This window comes from Eleginops maclovinus, chromosome 8 (genome assembly GCF_036324505.1).
Source record: "Eleginops maclovinus isolate JMC-PN-2008 ecotype Puerto Natales chromosome 8, JC_Emac_rtc_rv5, whole genome shotgun sequence".
Lineage (NCBI taxonomy): Eukaryota > Metazoa > Chordata > Actinopteri > Perciformes > Eleginopidae > Eleginops > Eleginops maclovinus.
This window is the reverse complement of record NC_086356.1, coordinates 7768901-7789533: the sequence shown is the minus strand read 5'-3', so window position 1 is coordinate 7789533 and position 20633 is coordinate 7768901. Positions and strand designations below refer to the sequence as shown.

The window sequence follows — 20633 nt, the reverse complement described above, 5'->3', positions numbered from 1 at the left end:
TCCTGGCTCGTAAAGACAGGAAAGCGTTTGGTGAGGGAATCCTACGATGAGAAATTGTATCACCATAGATAATCCAGTTAGACTTTGCATGGATAAAGATCACAGGGGGAGACCAGATATGTTTTGCGTATACAGCACATGATGTGTAACGCATTTCCTGTTTTGTAACTCACTTACAAGTCCTGTCTGTTCCTAAGAGCCAGTAGTGAGAACAGAGGACGGTTTGAAATGCTTGAAAACCAACATAACCTTAAAAAAACCCCGTAAAGTTGTGGCAGCACGTTGCACAGTTAAATCACCGTGGCATTCATCACATGTATGAATGGTGTGTCCCCCGTGCAAAAACACTCGAAGTCCAGCTTAGTGACACGATCCACTGTGTTTTACTTTTTGTTATGACTTACTCAAACAGAAGTAGGGACTCAGATTATGTTTTGCTCAGAAGTCTTTTAATGGTTACTGCCTGATAAGCTGCAGGGTCAAATGGTTTGGCAGTGAGTCAAGCCACCAGCTGCTGGAAGCCATTGTGTTTTGGTACTGACCTTTGTCATAGTGATGAAGAGGAAGAAATAAAAAGAGAGCAAAACAATCCTCTGAAACTGAAAGGGTGATATTGTGTCAGAGGAGAGAGCACAATGGTACATGTAACTTTGCGTGTGGACACGTGCACATACTTGTAGTTTAAAAACTGTCTATATGCTTTTATGTTTTAAGTACTAAATTGAATTCAGACAAAGAATAATCCAAGATGTCCTCATGCACTCGATCTGAAAAAGTCCCATGTTTGTTTAAGGAGCTGAGATTTGCTAAATGAAGCAGGTTTCTTCCATTACTTAAACTTGTTTTCCACTTAGGAAAAAAAAGATGTAAAACCTTTATGAGAGGTAACCAAATGTCGTTTCCTGTCATCCCTTCCCATCCTTCCTTCTCTGCACTTTCCCTTCCCGTCACTTGTCCTTGTAAGTGCTGATCTTGCAGATGGTGCCCGTCGTTGTTTTTACAGAACAATCCACGGTTAATAGGTTGCTCAGGAGGAAAGGAAAATTAAAGTAATTGTGAGACGCCCAATGGATTTTGTTTTTATACACTTTATTTGGTAGTTTGTTACACTCTCAAGTCTTTAGTCTTCCATTTTCAATGCCAAGACTATTTTTGTTTAAGAATACAGTGTACTAGAAATCCAGAGAACACATTACATTATCTAAATTATATTCTTTATCCTTATTTTCTCCTCTTCTATTCTTGTGTCTTTTTATGTCTTCTCTTCCATTTCAACAAGCGAGCTAAATTAAGCTATGACTCAAAGTGACTCACCTCAATTACTTACGCACACACACACACACACACACACACACACACACACACACACACACACACACACACACACACACACACACACACACACACACACACACACACACACACACACACACACACACATAAACACACACATACAAACACAAACAAAAGGCTTAAAAGTCTCCCCAAGCAAAGCTAGCATCTTTTCCCAGCATTGTATTGTGAGTTTATGATGAGAAATATCAAATATCGTAAAAGTTCCCCGAAACATTTGAAGAGGTGCCTCTGGAGGTGACACACACACACACACACACACACACACACACACACACACACACACACACACACACGCGATAGAATTTGAATATCCAGAGCTGCTCTTTGTTTAGTTATGTTAAAAATGTCATGATATTTCAGCGAAATGCTAAAAATGTGCGAGGCAAATAGAAACTGCAGCTTGTGAATGATCTGATTCCTTTCTGTTCTCATGTCTATCTATGGATCCTGACCTTCTAAACTCTCGCTATGTCTAAGGCTCTTTCTGGACTTCCTCTGCATCTGTTTCTCTCAGGCGGAGGCTCTGGCCTTTCTCCACAGTCCTTATCTCCATTTCTCTTATGCAACCAGCTCATAAATAGAAAATAGATGTGTCACTCAATTACTGTATTTATGCTTGAAATGGACTACATATTTGGGCCAAGTTTTATACCGGAGCCCACACAGGGTTTCAAGCCTTCTTCCATTAACTTTATTTTTACTGCTGTATCAAATCACTGTGACTCATTCATTTTGGCTGCACAGGTGGATAATGTGCTGGGCTTTTTTTTTGTTCTTATTTTTAGTGTCTGTTTAGCAAAAATCAATAGATCTGTATCACACGCCTAGCCAAAATAGAAACCGACACGTGTTCGAGAAGCCCGAACGAATGTGCCAAAACATGTAGGATGCAAAGTGAGGAAGGAAGAGAGATTATTTTGGTGTTTTTTCCAAGAGGGAAGCAGGTTTTGCTTTCTGTTTTTCATTTCTTTACATATTATGTGGTACACAAAGCAGCGGGTTTGTGACAGGGTAAGAAGCGGGGACCTTTTAGGTTTGAACATCCAGCTGTGTGGTGTGTTTTTGTTGTTTTAGCTGCAGCTGGAGTTAAATCGGTCCCAATCCTCCATCTCTTCCTGGCCAATGCGCTGTTTGGCACAGACAGGTGGTTCCTGTTCTTCAGCTTGTATTATACCAATGTCATAGCTTGAGTTAAGTAGTTGTTTTTAGAGGAAGACATTTAAAGAGCAGCAAACATCTTAAATGGTAAAAAAAAAATGTATTTAGTTAGATGAGCGTCCCGCAACTTTACAAAATACATCTTTGTATAGAAAACAAACACACACAGCTAAAGTTGATTGATTGTTTTGGCCAGCATTTGTTACTTTATCATTTTACCCGTCAACTTGATTAATTAATTCTGTGCAGTGACCTTCTTAGTCTCGGCTCTATGGAGCTAACTCTGGGTCAAAAGTTATGAGAACTTGAAAAAATGTAGCTACGCCCCGACCCCCAAGCAATATCAGGGCAAAACGTCTGAAGGCGAAAAAAAGAATGACTCAAATATCAAAAAATACATAAAAATGAAATGTGAAAAACTGAATCATAATAATATTCAACCTGTAAAAACGTTTCAAGTACTTATTTATCATTTTAATTCATCATTTTAATTTTCAGAGTTCAGGATCAAAACTTAAACTTTCAAAATTAGATTTTTTAGAATGATCAAAACCTTTGACCCAGAGTTAACTCCATACGGCTCCACCATTGTGTCAAAGAGGGAAAGCAACAAAGCCAGTGAGAAGGTTAGAACAAACTGGACCCAAAATACGATTCCTATTTCTCAATTGCATATTTAAACTGCATGCATTCTCAGCTATGGAACTCAAAAGTAGAATCAGGAAGTAGCTCTGCAATATTTAAACTGATGTGTGTTATAACCTAAATTTAGGTATGATAATAGTTAGTATTTTGTTGATACAGCGATACCAGTTTTATCCTAAAATAAACTAATTAACTTAAATGGCCTTCCTCATGTGCAGTAGTTCCCCAATAGCACCAAATGCAAACCAAAGATCTGCTGGAGTTTATGCGATTCTTCATCAGAACAGTATCTTACCAACACCTTGTGTATTGCTTACTCAGTATGTGATTGTTTTTGCTTTTAATTATAATTTACAATTAGTATTGGAAATGTCCCTTTAAACGTGTCCTATTGCACAGTAAAGATAAATCCCTGAGAAATGTTGAAATAAGAGCTCAATATAAACATTCGGTTGACTGCTAGTTTAGCCTAGTTTATCACTTAAAAGACTTTTCCAGACCAAAAGACAAGACGCTAATCCTCTCAGCGTGGGACCCAGGCTCATTAAAACACACCACCTCTCTCGTCATGAGGGGACCCGTCACCGGCTGAACTGTGACCCATTTTGGGTGTGACCCCTCCGTCTAAGAAACCAGGCAGCAGAGTCTATTATTCAACACCCTGGGAACTAAGAGTAAACCCAGCGCTCCTCTCATGTGCGAGCCAAGGGGAGTTTGAATCAGCAGCTGAATAAAAGCCCTTATGTGTTCCTTCAACCTTAAAATGGACCACACTCTCTCTCAAGCTGAGTAAGTGTGTGTGTGTGTGTGTGTGTGTGTGTGTGTGTGTGTGTGTGTGTGTGTGTGTGTGTGTGTCTGTGTGTCTGTGTGTGTGTGTGTGTGTGTGTGTGTGGGAGGGGTTCAGGATACAGACAAGGGTGTATGTCCGGGCAGTTTGAACAATCACACCCAAACTTCCACTTCACCTCGATCAGCCACAGGACATTTCCCTACTTTAACCTCTTGTTCCCTTTTACTCCCACCCCCTTCCCTCTCTCTGTTTCTCGTGTTTTCGCTCTTCTGTCCCTATCTGGAGGTCATTTATTCCAGAACTGTGCAGTCAATATTGTAACTAAGTCGATGTTTTCTGTGGAGTCCTTGCACCCTTTTTAAAACATGTTAAAATCCCGGACTGTCCTTTGTCTAGTGTTGCGGTTGCACATTGTAACCAAGTAAATATTCAATACAGGACTGTGGTAACGAGACCATTGTGGTATTTTTCAGGACCTTCACTATGCTCAGGCCGATCGTTATCAAAAGTTAGAGTTAGTATTGTCCATTCTGAGCTACGGTAGAAACATGGCGGTGCCATTGTGGACTCCGTGGACCCGCTCCTTATGCCCATATGAAAGCTTGTGATTATACAGGAATGAAAACATGGTTAAGGATATCATATACCGTTTCGGCTAATATCTGTCCCTAACTCCTAGACACTGGCCTTTTATGTAGCAGAATTTACCAGTAAAGTCACTATGCTACCACTACTGCTCTGCTGTCACTCCTTCTTTCAGTCTGCACACTGCAGATTTACTTATGTGTTCTTAGGGTGGCAATTAAGTTAGCTCAACCACACCAAAAACGTCAATATAGTGTTGAGTTACACTTTAAATACTATGCCAAAGGGTAATCTGTGACAAAACCTTTCTCATAATTCCACATGAGCCCTTTGACCTGTGAAACTATAAGTAACAGACATCAGAAGACGGCTTTCTTTGACCTTCGCTGTGACAAAGTGGTCTAAGTATCTTACCATGTAATCGATACATCCCTTGTACTGTCAGGAAACTGCTCTCTGGCTCTTTATGTTTTATGACACCTCCCCCTCGTGTTCATGTTTGGTACAACAGCCAAGAGGATGATGAGAGGGTGGAGCTCCTCCACCTCACTGCTGAAAGGCACAGGTACATGTTTCTTTAAAGTCTCCGAACCACAGCCAGGAAAGCATGTCGAGGCTATAGGTGTTCAATAGTCAGGCAGCCAGATGTGGCTGTTCACTGAAGACAACTTAGATTATACAGGCATTACTAACAATGGGGAGTTTTGTGGCCGGTCTGTTTCTACTCCTGCTGATTCCTGCAGGACACGTTTATGGAGGTAAGGCACTTTGCAGAAGGGACGCCTTTTTTTCCTTACTGTGATGCAAAAGTTAAAACTATAACATTGTGGTTGAGTGTCTTGCAAAATAGTTTACCTCATAGAACCATGAACATCTTTAGTTGTTAATGGTTTTTACTATAGTTTTTTTTTTGACAGGCTTCATGAATCTCATGCCCTTTCAGATACAAATTATTGTTCATGCATATGTACACATTTTGATGAGGTTGAAATGTGTGTATAACACTTTGCAGCTTAATGTTAAAGCCCTCAGATACAGTTCAGTTTGGTTTATGAGATAGGTTTCCTCTAGTGATGTCATTTGGTCAAAATAACAAAACAGGGTTATCTTTATCATGTTGTTCCTCGTGCAAGTCAGTTTTCATTTTACTCAGGGTGTGTTTTTTAGTCCACACACTTATGTGGGAGTCTCACAAAGTCAAATCTAAAGAATTGCCATTGAAATTCCTAATATAACACAAGTTGCTGCATGTGCAAGGGGAACATTGCAGGGCTGTCAACATTGCTTCAGACAGTCCTACATGTCTTTATCCCTATACCTGCTCATGACAGCACATTACCTACATTCACATTTAAGAAAGATTATTATTAATCCATTGTTAACTGGTGTCATAGAGGCAGATTAGGGAGGGATGGACAGGCACTGGTTATACTGACCGGGTTTATAGGCTTTACACCTTGCAGCATGCTGGGCCAGCCTGCAGACTGAGTACTTCCCACTGGGAAAAGCCCTATAACACATATTTTAAGAATAACTTGTACGCAAAAAATGTGCAGGCTGTACAAACTGCACACAGAGGCTTTTTGAGTTATTCATCAATACGTTTTTAGAGTCAGAGACACACATACATGACCTCCATTTGCTGTCCACACTTTTACCATTTTAACTGAGTGCACCGATTCAGCTGTAGTTCAAATTGAATGAAATCAAGAACGCTGTGCTTTTTCCTTCACAGATGTGAGTGGTTGGTAAACTTGCCTCACTCCTAAACGCCAGCATATTGTAATTACATACAGACACAGTTTTAAAGCCCTACATGAAAAAGTGTACATTGTAGCTAGCTATGAGTATAGGGCTTTAGAACAATGTGTGTAAATATATGACTCTAGGACAACAATGGATACATGGTGGTTGGTGATCAAATGTCATCCAGACCCATACATCTCAGTCGTTATTCGACGTTCATGTTTCCCAAATTTTGGAGACCCCATTCCTTTTCCTCTTTCCCTGACTATTGAATATACTTCAAACCAACTAACGACATTGTTTGTGCTTTAACAGCAGTAATGGAATAATGGTTGTACAACAACATTTCCAACCTATGTCATCTGGGTCAACCCTGATGTCTAATTAGCATTAGACCATTTCAGGATGACCCGCTCCGGAATGCATTAGTTGTCATTAATTGAATTTGGATAGCAGTTTTAAAGTGCAGTGTAGCCAGCCAGTCAATACCGATACATCATGTGCATTTGCTGGGATAATGACTATGGTCACCAAATTTGAATTTGAATATTTTAGATGTTTTGATGTACTGATATAACTCAGAATGTAATGTAGAAAAACAAACCGATGCCAGTGGGAAACAAATTTGCTGCTTGCTCTTTTTAATGATTGACTGTAACAGCTTTTTTTGTAGAAAATTGGAACCTTGATGACAAACCACTTCTCGCCTATCTTTTCGTTCATTGTGGCAGTGTCGTTCTACGGTGATGGCTATATCCACCTGCGGAAAGTGGAGGCGTCCATTCAGACGTTTCTTCATGTACGATTTCAAACCACCAATCAGGCGGGGCTTCTGTTTTTGGCAGCTGGAAGCAGAGACTTTTTACTGCTCGAGCTGATCTCTGGGCGCCTGCAGGTAGGTCATATCAATTTAGGATAGTAGCACATACATCTAAAGCAACAAACAGGACTTTATTAATAGATGTCTAACAACAAGCAAGATGTGTGTATTTTCATTTGCAAGAAAACAAATGTTTTGACAGTTTCCAGGGATCAAACATTGGGAATTCCGTATAAAATACAAATCAGTCAAACTCAAAGATGTCCAGAGGCTGTCACCTTTATAACCTCACACCTTAACAACAGGAGGAAATATTTTCCCCTTGGGCAATTTTAGCTCGTATAAGTTGCCATTTATTATCCTTCGGAGAGACAGAGTGAGGCCTGGAAACACACAGCTTGGTGTCAGATTGCTGGCAGAGAGAGAAAATAACTTTCAGAACAAGTTCCTTCATGATCTACGTCAAGAGAGAAGACCGCAATGGTTTATTGAAAACTCCAAGTACATCGAAAAAGAGCTGTTGATGAAAGAGTTTGGTTTGCATTTATGGGGAAAAGACTTTGATCTGCAGTTAACAACCTGTTGATTCTCACCATGTCGTGGTTGCTTTGATGTGTTTTGCTCTTTTGCTGCTCTTTGTCTTAAGAACTAAAGTCTGTATTGTAAAATAAAATAGAACAACTCAATTGAATGTGTCTTGGTTATCACGTTTAGTACCTCTTTTCATCACTCTATCTTTCACTCCCTCCCCCATCATCCCTTAGGTACGTCTGGACCTGGGCTCTGGTGAGCGTTCAATTTGCCTAGAAAAGGGCACCTATCTTAGTGACATGGCGTGGCACTCTATAGAGCTGACCCACAACGGGCATTCTGTCAACTTGACTGTTGACCGAAACTCTCATGCCAGCCTCCAAATGCCAGGCCCAGATCTGGAGCTCAGTGTCGAGGATGGGCTTTTTGTTGGTGGGGCAGCTGGACTAAACCACTCATACCTTCTTAACAACTCCACTGGGTTTAAAGGTTGCATAGATCAAGTTGTGTTCAATGAGCATAACCTGTTTTCCACCCTAACGTCTTATTCTGGGTATAAGAGCGTCCATAAGGTATCACAGGGCTGTAGTGCACAGCCAACAGAAGATTCTGTCAGCTTTTTCAGCTCTAAAGCTTTTATATCTTTGCCGCCTTGGGAGGGGCCACATGGGCTGTTGTTTGAATGTGAACTGTCCCCCTCTGCAACAGAAGAAGATGGTGTTGTCCTGTATAGCTCTGCCAAGAGGGAGGGTTTGTTGCAATAGAGATTAGAGATGGTAACCTGGTGGCAACGGTCGGAAGTGGAGATGGGAGCAAGACTGAGTTGCGTTCTCTAACACATGTTAACCGCAACCACAACTGGTACCCTGTACAGCTGCATCTGTTGCCCAACACCGTCCAGCTGAAGGTGGGAGAGGAGTTGGTTAAGGTCAACCTCAGTCTGGAGCTCCAGGTCATCCAGCTCATAGGGCCTCTTTTCTTGGGAGGGCTCGACAAAGAAGCCCAGGAAGAAGCAAGGCAAGCTGGGCTGATGTCCGCAGTGTCTGGGGGTCAACAAGCCAGGCAAATGGGCTCCTTTAGAGGCTGCCTCAGAGAAATTAGGGTGAACACTCAAAGTATGGGCCTGCTTAATGCTGCAATTACCAAAGATGTTTCTGTGGGCTGTGAGACAGGGCAAGCTCCAGAAGCAATGACCATCACCCACCAAACAGTTAGTTCCCCTTTTGATGTTACAACTCCACAATCAATAACCAACAACCAGAACTTTCTGTCGCTGAGAAAGCTAGAGGTTGCGGAGGGAGGCCGGGCACCACTGGAACCCAAACATATAAAGGTAGGGCTGGTTGTTCCCTGCAGAGTTTTGTTGTTTTAAGACAAAATAACCAATACAAAAGTCAGTTCCTATTTGCATTCCCTTCTAGGTTAATCTGGATTTTCAAAAATTGGGAATTCATCCATCCCAGATGATGTTTCTTATTGAGTGGCAGCCTCTCCACGGCCAGCTGCAACTGGACCTCAGTCCTGACCCCGATGGGATGCTGGACAAAGGGCAGGCGATGACTATCACTGCAGGAGCAGAGGAGGTTAATCGGACTTTTAATATGCTGGACCTGTGGCAGGGCCGAGTGATGTATGTTCACGGTGGGTCAGAGGACCAGCATGACTTCTTCATTTTTTCAGTCTTCTCCAACAATAAGAAGGCGCAGCCTGTGTTTCTGAAGGGCAACCGCCTGTATCGATTTGACATCAGCATCAGTCCTGTTAATGATGCGCCCGTGCTCAGCCTACCGGAGGGTAACCTTTTTACTGTGCTGGAGAAGTACAAACGACAGGTACGTAGAACGCCTGGATGCTCTTTGTGGGAGTGTTATTGTTAGAAAAAGAAAATTAATACATCCATAATGTCTCCAGCTAACAAGAGATGTGCTGAGGGTGTCGGATCCTGACAGCAGTCCTGAAGACCTGATGTTCAGCTCTCTGGGAAACCTCAACACTGAGGTTGGACACCTTGAACATCAGGATAACCCTGGCAGGTCTGTGCTATGGCTTGTGAAGCTTGACAGTACCTATCAATTTCTTATAAGCAATGTCGATTGGAGAGGTTGTTAAATGCCAAAGTAATACAATCTTACTGTAGATTGTGGCTCAGTGTTAGTGCCTGTTGAGTCTGCTGATGTGTACACCGGACCTGAACATTTTCTAAATTAATCTAGAGACTTATGAAACACATCTGTGGTCAATAGAATTCAATATTGACTTGACTGAGTCTAAGCCACTGTGATGTGTTAATGATTCATATCAGGGTTATAGAAGAGAACATGGAAGTTAACAAGACTGCATCTATCTTTCAGGGCAGTTAACTTGTTCTCCTTGAATGATCTAGAGGAGGGTAGGATCAGCTTTGTCCACACCGGGGTCCACACATCCCGTATGGCATTCAGGGTCAGCGACGGGCTGCAGGTAAGTTATGTACCTACTTGCCCAAGATGCAATTAACCCATAATCTGTAACAGAGAGTATGTGAAATATAGAGTTACAGTGAAGTGTTTTTTATCCATGCTAGCGGCTTAAGGGATGACTGTCCAGGAACATTTCTCAACATTGACTGGATAGATTGCCAGAACATTTTGTAGGGACATTCATTGTTATGAATCCCAATACTGATTCCTTGACATTTCCTCTAGCATCACCATGCAGTTGGAATTTGTAGCACTTACATTTTCTGTTTAAGATGAATTGTTATCACTTCAGTGATCCATTTACTTTCCATAAACTGCAATCATTTGTTTACAAAACTAATGACATGACCATATCTATGCTTCTATCCTCCCAACTGGTGTTTCTTTGTTCCCTCCACAGTCGAGCAACACAGTAGTTTTGAGGATTATGGCGGTGCCACTTGAACACAAACTGGTGAATAACACCGGACTGGAGGTCAACCAAGGCGATGCTTTTATCATCACAACCAATCACCTTGCAGTACAAATTAATGTGGATAATCAGGGAGTAGAAATTCGCTATGATGTCATTGAGATGCCAAAATATGGTGAGCTCCAAAGGCTGCACTCAAGTGGTGACTGGAAACCGACGACTTCCTTCTCTCAGAAGCTTCTAAAGAAAGAACGGATCCGATACTTCAACACTTACCATGGTCTCCAGACCCAGAGCAACGTTACCGATGACATCAGGTTTAAAATCAGCATCAGGTCCTTAGCTGCCACAGAGGCTATTTTCCTCATCAAGGTACGGTGGATCCACTTTAAGGTCACACGCAGCAAGATGGAGGTCAATGGTGTTCAGACTTCTGTTGTAACTCCTGAAGACCTCTATGTGATTTCTAAGGGTGTTAAACTCAATGAGAGCGACCTCTACTTTAGACTCCTCACAGTACCAAAGAAAGGGCAGCTATTCCTCGACAAAAAAGCTCTACAAAGAAACTCAACTTTCAGCCAAAAGAATGTCACAGATGGCTTGGTGAAGTATGAGCTCCTCAACATGCTGCAGGATGACACGCGGGACACATTAAGCTTTCAGCTGTTTTCATCACATGCCAACTCAACAGCTTACGACTTCAGAATCAACATCAAAGCAGAATCAAACGCCATCGCCGTTTCAAACAAAGGCCTTTCAACCCTGGAAGGAGGAAGTAAAGTCATCAGCAAAGATATGCTGTTCACTCACACAGTCAGTAACCGTGAGGTCCAGTACAGCATTACTGTGAGCCCCAAGCATGGCCAGATAAGAAGGATCAACCTTTCAAACTCAAGTTCCATTAATGACAACATTGTGACATTCACTAATCAGGATATCATAGAGGAGAGGATCATGTACGTTCACGACGATAGCGAGACCAAGCAGGATTCTTTCACTTTTCACATTATGGTTTACAAACCGCACAAACAAACCAATAAGAAGGAGGATAGAATCACAGCCGAACACACCTTCAATATCTCAGTGGGGCTCGTCAACGATCAGAGACCTGTCAGGGTTGTCGATAAAGTTTTCCACGTGGCCCGCGATGGGCAGAGGTTGGTGACGTTAAAAGACCTCCGTTTCCGGGATGATGACTCAGACTTTGAGGACAGTTGGTTGGTGTACACGCGGAGGGGGATTCCTATGGGAGAGCTGGTGCTAGCCAGTGATACCAGTCACAAGCTCTACGAGTTCACACAACAGGACATCGAGCAGGTTAGCACACTTTGCAATTCATCTGAAATAAATGGTCATCCAGGTTGTAGAATATTTGGAAAGTCAGAGTTCTTCGGATGTTTTTGGGTCATTATGTCAAGTTAAATGCTCTCCAGTGTCTTACTTAATATAGCTTGGAAGCATAACGGCTTGGGATGTCACAGTGAAGACATTTTGAACAAATGCTATTGGATACCGCATTTTAAACATCTAAATCTGACCTCTAAATATCCTGAATTACTAGGGAACAATAGTAATGCTTTCTTTTTTATTCAGTTTGCTATTTTTTTTTTACTTTGCTGTCATCATCTCCAATTCTTTTCTCTCCTCAGAAAAAAGTGTTGTTCGTCCACAGAGGAGTGAGTTTTGGGCGCTTTGTGCTCTTCGTATCAGATGGGAAACATTATGTTTCCACAATGCTGGAGGTGATTATATGTTTTTCGCACATTATTTAACTCTTACCTCTTGAAATAAAATGTAGTATTGTGAGAATTGTGATGGTTTCCTTTAGCCAGTAAATAAGACCTTATTCTACAAATGTAATAAAAAATCTGCATTTTCGTGTAAAAATAAACAAGTAATGAGGTTAGCAATGTGATCGCTGACTGCTGCTGTAAGTAATCAATTCCTGTCTTTGTTGTGTAGGTGATGGCGCAGGATCCTTACCTTCATGTCGAGAACAACACAGGACTCATGGTCCAGCGAGGCGGCATCAAGAGCTTAACCTGTGCTAATCTCAGCATCTTTAGCAACATGGACATCCGAGACCCACAAGAAGTTACATTTCAGGTCTTCCTTCCCCCGAAACACGGAAGTCTCTGCTTTATGGATGGCGATTGTGAGACCGTAACAGAAGCGGATACACTTACAACATTCACCCAGCAAGATTTGGTGGTGGGGCGACTGGCGTATCGCCATGACGGCAGCTATGAGTTGTCAGATGGGTTCAATGTGACTGTCATGGCAATGGAAAATAACACAGAGAGAAAACTGCAAAAAAAGACGAGGGAGATTCGTCTGGACATCGGAGTGAAGGTAAAAATCTACCTGGAGGGTCACCAGAGATCGCCGACCGTCATAAGTAACCTTCCAGTGGTGGTGGCAGAGGGACAGAATGTCTCCATTAGCAAGGAGCACCTAGAGGTAAGCCAATAAAAATAAGAAGGCAACTCATGGATAACTTGGTTCAAGTGGTGAAGTGGTTACTTTCCCGCCTGTATTTGTTTCTGATTTTGGAAACTAAGTTAATTGGGAATTTGATATATATTCAAAGAAATGTTTTACTGTCTGTCAGTCTGCTCACCTGGTCATATATCTTACAAGGTAAACCTTCAAAGTAGTTAGAGTAATATTTCTCCCCGAATGGAGATGACTTGCCTGATATCAAACATCATTTTCAACTCACATTTACTCATGATTTGTAACAATGCCAACATATTTTAAACCGGCAAGCCAGAATTTTTATGTTGTTATATCAGACGAATCAGTCAAGCGCTTTGTATTGTTTATTACTATGTTCTGTTTTGTGTATACAGGTAATTCATGAGGACAGCCAGCCCTCAGAGATAGTATTTACTGTCCAATATCCTCCCACCTGGGGCTTTCTTCAGCGTTATCCCTCCAACGACCACCAGGAAAACAGTGGAAAACAGCAGCACCTATATCAAGTAAAGTAACATAATGGAGCCATTGCACCCCCCACCCCCCAAAAGAGATTATAGCGCACACTCAGGCTTTGCAAGTAGCTCTTTACAAAAGCTCCATTTTCAGTTATCCCTAATGCCATAGTTATGGTGTGGACGTAAGAATTAAATGCATATAAATAATATAACTGTACATATAGGTGTGTTTCTAGACCTGAGTCTCTTAAAACTCCTAATAATTATAAACATCCCTGAAAGAAAATAGTATAAAAACTTTAGATTTCCAAAATTAAAGCAATCTGGCCCTCAAAGGTTACACAATATACAGATGTAAAAAGTTTCACACAGGAGCAGTGACTTTTTCTGCTCTGTTCCGCCATGCAGGGCATCAGAGAGCAGCCAATTAATGTGTTCAGCCAGGAGGACCTCAACCAGGGATTGATCATCTACCATCAGTGGGCTGCCGGACGCACCAACGATTCCATTCTGCTAGAGGCAACCAACGGAGTCACAAAGGTCGGACCTATCAGGCTGGAGATCGACATCATCCCTATCCTGCTCCCTCTAAAGGTACAGAATACATGTCTTGAAAAGGGGAATAAATCTTCCCAAACACAGGTTTACGCTAAAGAGGGAATCAATTAATCATGTAGCTAACTTCTTTAACCAGTCAGTCAATGCTTTATCGGTCCGTAGGTGTCTGACTTGACCCTTGATGAGGGGTCGTCCCTACCCCTGACCTCTGACATCATCAAGGTGGCCAATCATCACTTCTCAAGGATGAACTTCCTGTATCAGGTCATCGTTCCACCGCAACACGGACACTTGGAGCACAGTCGGATCCCGGGGATGCCCATCACTGCTTTCACTCACACTGAGGTTTGACTTAACACGACATGACACATTTTCAACTTCTGATTTGGCCTCTTGGGTTTTGAAAGGGGTAATTAAACAGGTAACACATTTCTCAAAGCAGCAACCAATGGGAGGGTTGGGTGTACTAGACCATTTCTTTGTAAATAAAAAGGTTTTTTTCCACCAGATTAAACGGGGAACATCATCTCTGATATAAAATGTTTACTTCTGTTTCCAGGTGGAACGTGAGTACATCTTCTATTTCCATGACGGCAGCAACACACTGAGGGACAACTTCACCATTATAGCCAATCAGACGGAAATCAGGAAGCACAGTCTGCCCTGCACCGCACAAATCTACCTCACACCTGTCGATGACGAGACTCCTGTTGTGACAACTAACAAGGGTCTGAAGGTAGGGAGTCTCCTAACACCTAAGCTATGCTAATGGCCTTCTACAGATTTATTAGCGTACTGACATGAGAGTGGGATTGATCTCCTAATCAAACTCCCAACACGAAATTAAATAAGTCCAATTATAATTATCTTCCTCACCTTTCATCAGGTTTGGGTGGGTTCAGTGACAGAAATAACCACAGATGATCTCAGTGCAGAGGACTCTGACACACTCGAGCCTGAGCGGCTGGAGTTCATCGTCACACCACCCAGCAACGGCCACCTGGCCCTGAAGAGCGCCCCCTCCAGACACATCCTGAACTTCACCCAGAATCACATAGAAACCGGACAACTGATGTTTGTGCACAGTGGCGAGTATACTTTTGCTATTAACAGATGACTATATCTTCTTAAAAAGTGATTTGGAATCAATAATGAATCAATCTACTTTTTTGACACTGACTGTTTTCTTGTGTAGGTGCTTTATCCGGTGGCTTTCACTTCCAGGTAAACGACGGCATGAACGTAGCACCTCGTCAGATCTTCAGCACAACTGCCCACTCCCTGGTCCTCACTCTGCAGAGAAATCATCCGCTGCAGGTTTACCCAGGTAAAGTTGGGTCATTTACTGTCTGTTTTGAGCTTTTTCTCTCTCACTGTGTTTTCTTTTCACCGTTAAAGGCTCTGTGACACCAATATCTGAGTTTGAGCTTCAGGCCGTAACTAATGACGTCAGTGACATCAGAAGAAGCCACTCGGTGGTGTTTGCAGTCACTGCTCTTCCCAAACTTGGCAGCCTGGTCCGACGTATGCCCGACAACTCTACGCAAAACATTTCCACGTTCACACAAAGCATGGTAGGGCGTGGGTTTATTCACATAAGGAAAGCTTTTGTTGTCCCTCGTAAATTAGATGATACCATGTCTTCCTCCTCATTCCTTCATTTTCTCCCTCAGGTGAGTGATGGAGTGATCTTGTACGATCAGAACAAGCCACAGTCAGTGGGATGGTCGGCCGTGGACTCTTTCTGTTTCACCGTGTCCTCTCCTCCTGCTCTCCTTCCTCCACATACCTTCACCATCTCAATCTCCCAACAGCCCGACAAGCATCACAAGAGCTTTTACAACACCAGACTGCTGTACAACGCAGGTACTGTGTGTGAGCATAAATCCCTCTATCTTATTTGATACGTAATGTAACACTAGGAATATAAGTTCAAATGGACCATGTGAAGTGTTTGTTTCTGTCATTCAGGTGCTGTGGTGGCTGAGGGAGGCAGAGTGAAGATTGATAGGTCCAAACTGGATGCCTCCAATCTCCTCTGGAAAGTCCCAGAGCCCCAACGCAAAGAAAACCACATCCTGTACCGCCTGATATCCCTGCCGCGCCACGGAGCTCTCTCTATAAAGGGTCATAACCTCACCAGGTGCAAAATACAGGGTTTCATTACAGCATCATTTCTTTTAAGGTGTTACAATTTCTGAATTCTGACCATTTTATTCTTTACAGGTGTAAAAAAAACAACCTAAAAGAATTAACCTGCTAAATGGTTTTTCTCACTTTGCAAAACAATTTTTTAATGTGTTTCCCAGATGGAACGTTTTTTAAAGACCTGAGAAATAGAATCAAAGCAAAACCACTTTTTCACATTAGGTCTTAAGTAAAGAGACAATTATTTGAATCAGTTTTATTAAAAGGACCATAAGTACCATTTTCCTATTCGTCTTTCCACAGGAACCATCCTTATTTCTCCCAGGTCACCCTGAACAAGTTCGGCGTCACATACAGCCACGACAACTCAGAGACGACGAGCGACAGCTTCACTCTGCGGGCCTGGGTGGCTCCTTTGCATCCCTCCTCCTCCTCCTCCTCCTCCTCCTCCTCCTCCTCCTCCTCCTTATCTGATTCCCCCTCGTATACCCCCCTCTACTCAGCCTTATCATCCTTATCTGTGAAGGAGAGAGCAGCAGTAACAGAGACATTCAACATCACAGTGACATCTGTCAACGACCAGCCGCCCCTCATCATGAGCACAGCACCGAGTGTGCAAGTCGTAGTCGGAGAGAGAGTCATGATTGGACCAAAAGATCTGCAGGTGTTGGTTTAATTTGATCAGTTTTGAGAATATTATCGTTGTAATTATTTATGAAATCAGTCATTTCTTCTTAAGGATGGCATAAGGACATTAAAATGTTAAACATCCACAGTATTTCTCAAGTTCGTTAAGCCTAAAATCATCAAGTAATAGTGATATCTGGGAAGCTGATATAAAAAAATACTGCACTTTTGATTTTCCCATTTTGTCAATTAGCAACAGAATTGGGTAGTAAATGTATTTTTTTGTAAGCGTTCTTTTTTCGTTTCTTGTGAAATCTTATCAATCTACATGTCCAGGTCGAGGATGATGACACGCCTCCAGAGAAGCTGCACTACCATGTGATCAGAGAGCCCAACAACGGCTTCCTGACTCTGGGGAAAGGACTGGAGCCGGTGACCACCTTCACACAGCACGACGTCAACCACGACCGGCTGCACTTCATACAGCAGGTAAGGAGCAATCCACTGAAGACCACATTTGTTTTTTAGAAAGTTCTGTTTGCATTGTGCATGCGATTATGGAATTGTTTAACAGCATACTATAGCAACATGTTTTACTTGTAGAAAAAAAGAGGTTGCCCAAAACATTTAAGGTACAGAAATAGACATTATTCAGATTTTAAATCATGTGTTTTTCCTATCTTCAGTTTTTGTCTTTAGTGTTATGGTCCTTGTTGGTGTGTTCTTATCGTCCAATCCTGTGTTCCCTCTGTCAGGGAGAACCCTCAACAGGTATTTTCTACTTCAACGTAACCGGTCCTCACCGCCCACTCTACAAACTGCTTAGTTTTGAAGTGATAAAACCCTCTGTCTACATGGTGAACAACACTGGCCTGTCATTGGTTCAAGGTAAGACCGCTGTGGTCCTGACAACCAACCAGCTTGCAGCTCAGACTTACAGGCAGGCCAACATCACCTACACAGTCACCAAACCCCCTCGCCATGGACGCGTCGCTATTAACGACCATGAAGTCATGACCTTCAGCCACGAGGACCTGAAGTTTGGCCGTGTTGTCTATCACATGACTGATCTCAGTGAATCAGAGGACAGCTTCCAAGTCTTGCTGTCAGGCTCGTCCTACGGGGTTGACTTTGGAAATGAAACGGTGCACACGGTGAAGGTAACCGTGCATCCTCTAGTGTACCTGAGGGAGCCGGTGAGAGTGCCCAGTGGCGTCGCTGTGAAACTGGGGAGGTCCATGATCGATGCATCGGAACTGGCGAGAATCAGCCGAGCCAACCCGGTCTTTCAGGTTCTGTCTCCACCAAAACATGGCAAACTAGTCAAGGTAAAGCATTTAAATTTAAGCTTCTGATGGTATTTGAAAGTTTAATATATACAGTTTTTCCATTCAAGTGTCTAAAAATGACTATAGCTAGAGAAACCTGTGTTGTTTATCAAGGTAATGATTAGTTTTTTGTGTCTGTGTGTACATGTTGCAGATTACCTATGACCCTCAACGGGCGTCAGAGATGCTGAATACCTTCACGTTCAGAGATGTGGTGCAAGGCCGGGTCGCCATAGAGGAGACTCTCAGTGACGGTGACAGCGAGCTGCGTAATAACAAGTCAGCTGGAGGCCACGCCCCTGCCACACCTCTCAGTGACTCTTTCACCTTCCTGGTGAAGGCTGGAAACGTCCAACCAGCAAAGGGCGAACTCCACTTCACCATCTTACCACACCACCAGATGCATCATGGTCCGAGCAGTTTGAACACAGACGCTGCCGGTCACACAACAACACATCTTCCCACACATAATAAGACTACTACAGGAAGAGGAGGGGATGGAGGGGTTTCCACGATGCTCAGCGGTCCCGGGGCGGGTTCAGCCCCTCACATTTTGACGCACAATACCCACAACAGGACACAGCATAAGTTCAAGCCTCACAGCCGCTGGGGGAACCACACCCGCAGTGGGAGTCACAGAGAAAGATCCGGGAGTCATGCAGATGGATCAGGAGGGAGTCATAGTCACACCCCAAAACCCAACACTCCTGTGTCCAAAAACGGCCCTGCCATCCGCCCTAACGCCCGCCCAGCTCACGTTGAGTTCCTCCCTCGCCCCGCCAACGACCCTCTCCTCATCATCCTGCCGCTTCTCGCCTGTTTGCTTCTCATCATAATCCTCGTAGCTTTGATTCTAGTTTTCCGCCGCCGCAGGGAGAAAGAAGCCCAGCTGCGGCTCCGGCAGCAGCTCGCTGCAGTGTGCTCACCCTCAGAGGGCAGCCCTTACCTGAGCTGGGCGGAACGGAGCGTGGCCATGCCCTCTGTGGTGGTCACACCACTCGGGCCTGCAAGCTGCCCTAACTCACCCAGGGTAAAATTAAGTCACAAAAGGAGGAGTCTATCCCCTGGGATGACATTCTGGGGGCCTTTTGAAGCGGATGGAGGTGGTGAGGGCAATATTATTCCTGATAACATTAATGAAAGAGATAATGTAATGTTCAAGACTTCTCTGATTTCTAAGTCCTCTATTCCGGCTCTTAAAGACAACCAGTACTGGGTTTGATGGAAGAAATACAAAGCAAACTGTGCCTATTCTATGTGTAGTGAATAAATTCAAATACATGCTCTACATCTGCAGTCTTCTAAGGCACATCTGAAAAAAACATGCACATTTGTTTGTAGGAAATGCATAATAGCAATTATATATTAGTCCTTTCCCTGAACCTACTTGAACTGAACACATCCTTAGCTGTGTAGCTGTGAAGCAGAGATTGAATAAAGCAGAATTCTAAGACTAAACCCAAGATTTAGTTTTGTAAATGGTGAGGGTTTAAGGTGTCATTCTCCTCATTCACTGCTCTGCATTCCTTTCTGGTTTCTTTGTCTAGTGTTGCTCAAGTTAGTGCGTTTTATACAGTTTATCGGTTTATGATAGTCCATACAGTATTACCAAGTCATAATGAGATGTAAAGACATAGGTAGCTTTCTCCGTTTTTGATTGACTTAATATATGTGACCCACTTTATGCAAGCCTCTTTGTTGTTCACTGTGAAAGATTTATTTTTAATAAAAGTTATTTCTCTACGTCTGTGTCTCTATCTCAAACACAAGAGCAATCAACAGTTTTTTTTTGGGGGGGGGGGTATGAATATAGAAAGGTACTACATTATTTTGTGTGGCAATATTGTAGTCGAAGGATGGAAGTATTGTTTGTTGTATCATTTCAAATTGTATTTGATTAAACCTTTCGTCAACAGTTGCTGTTTCTGTCCACTAGATGGTGTTCAGTCCAGTGAGGTCATGGGTGAAGGGCTGGCAGGAAGTTGGTCAAAACAAAGATGGAGTCAAACTGCATAATTTGCATTTGTTGGAAAAAAGGTATGTTATAGTAATACTCAGCAAATCGAAATGTGTTTAAAACCGGGGGCTTCTTACCAAACCTTGTCATGTTTATTAAGTCAGGTTTCAGTAATGTATGTTAATGTTTATAATGACCAGGCTGACTAGCATGTGCTCCTGCTTGGATGCTGTAAAACATTTGTTGATTACTTTTATGAATTGAAAGCAATGGCTCACCTAACCAAACATTTAAATTAAATAAAACTCTAGAGGATGAAATGAAAACATGAAAGAAGGGAGAAAGAGGCAGGCCTGAATAATGGAGGGTCTGCAGTAACCTGACCTGCAGCCTGCGATCTGTGGTGTCTGATGTCAGCGACTAGACTGCTGCTGCCTCCACAGGAAGGGCTGGTGATAACATGAACATTTTGCACGGAATAGACACAGAATTAGGATTGTTTTTATACTAAATTAACTGACCATATCAGTATAAAAAAAAGCAGGTGTCTTGGCACATGTTGGCACAATTACATGTG

The 20633-nt window shown here is 42.7% G+C and overlaps 1 protein-coding gene across 1 annotated transcript; it reads left to right on the top strand.

Moving 5' to 3' along the window:
* The first annotated feature begins 5065 nt into the window (after positions 1-5065).
* On the top strand, positions 5066-19842 carry LOC134868482 (chondroitin sulfate proteoglycan 4-like). The gene is given in 23 exon segments (XM_063889651.1): positions 5066-5292; positions 7012-7175; positions 7865-8366; positions 8369-8964; positions 9053-9463; positions 9543-9664; positions 9983-10091; positions 10491-11819; positions 12152-12244; positions 12465-12962; positions 13355-13486; positions 13847-14032; positions 14159-14341; positions 14556-14732; positions 14883-15084; positions 15192-15323; positions 15395-15570; positions 15670-15862; positions 15968-16139; positions 16448-16808; positions 17108-17260; positions 17527-18099; positions 18254-19842. Coding segments are annotated over 23 exon segments (7596 nt in total). The 5' UTR covers positions 5066-5228; the 3' UTR covers positions 19322-19842.
* The last annotated feature ends 791 nt before the right edge of the window (positions 19843-20633 follow it).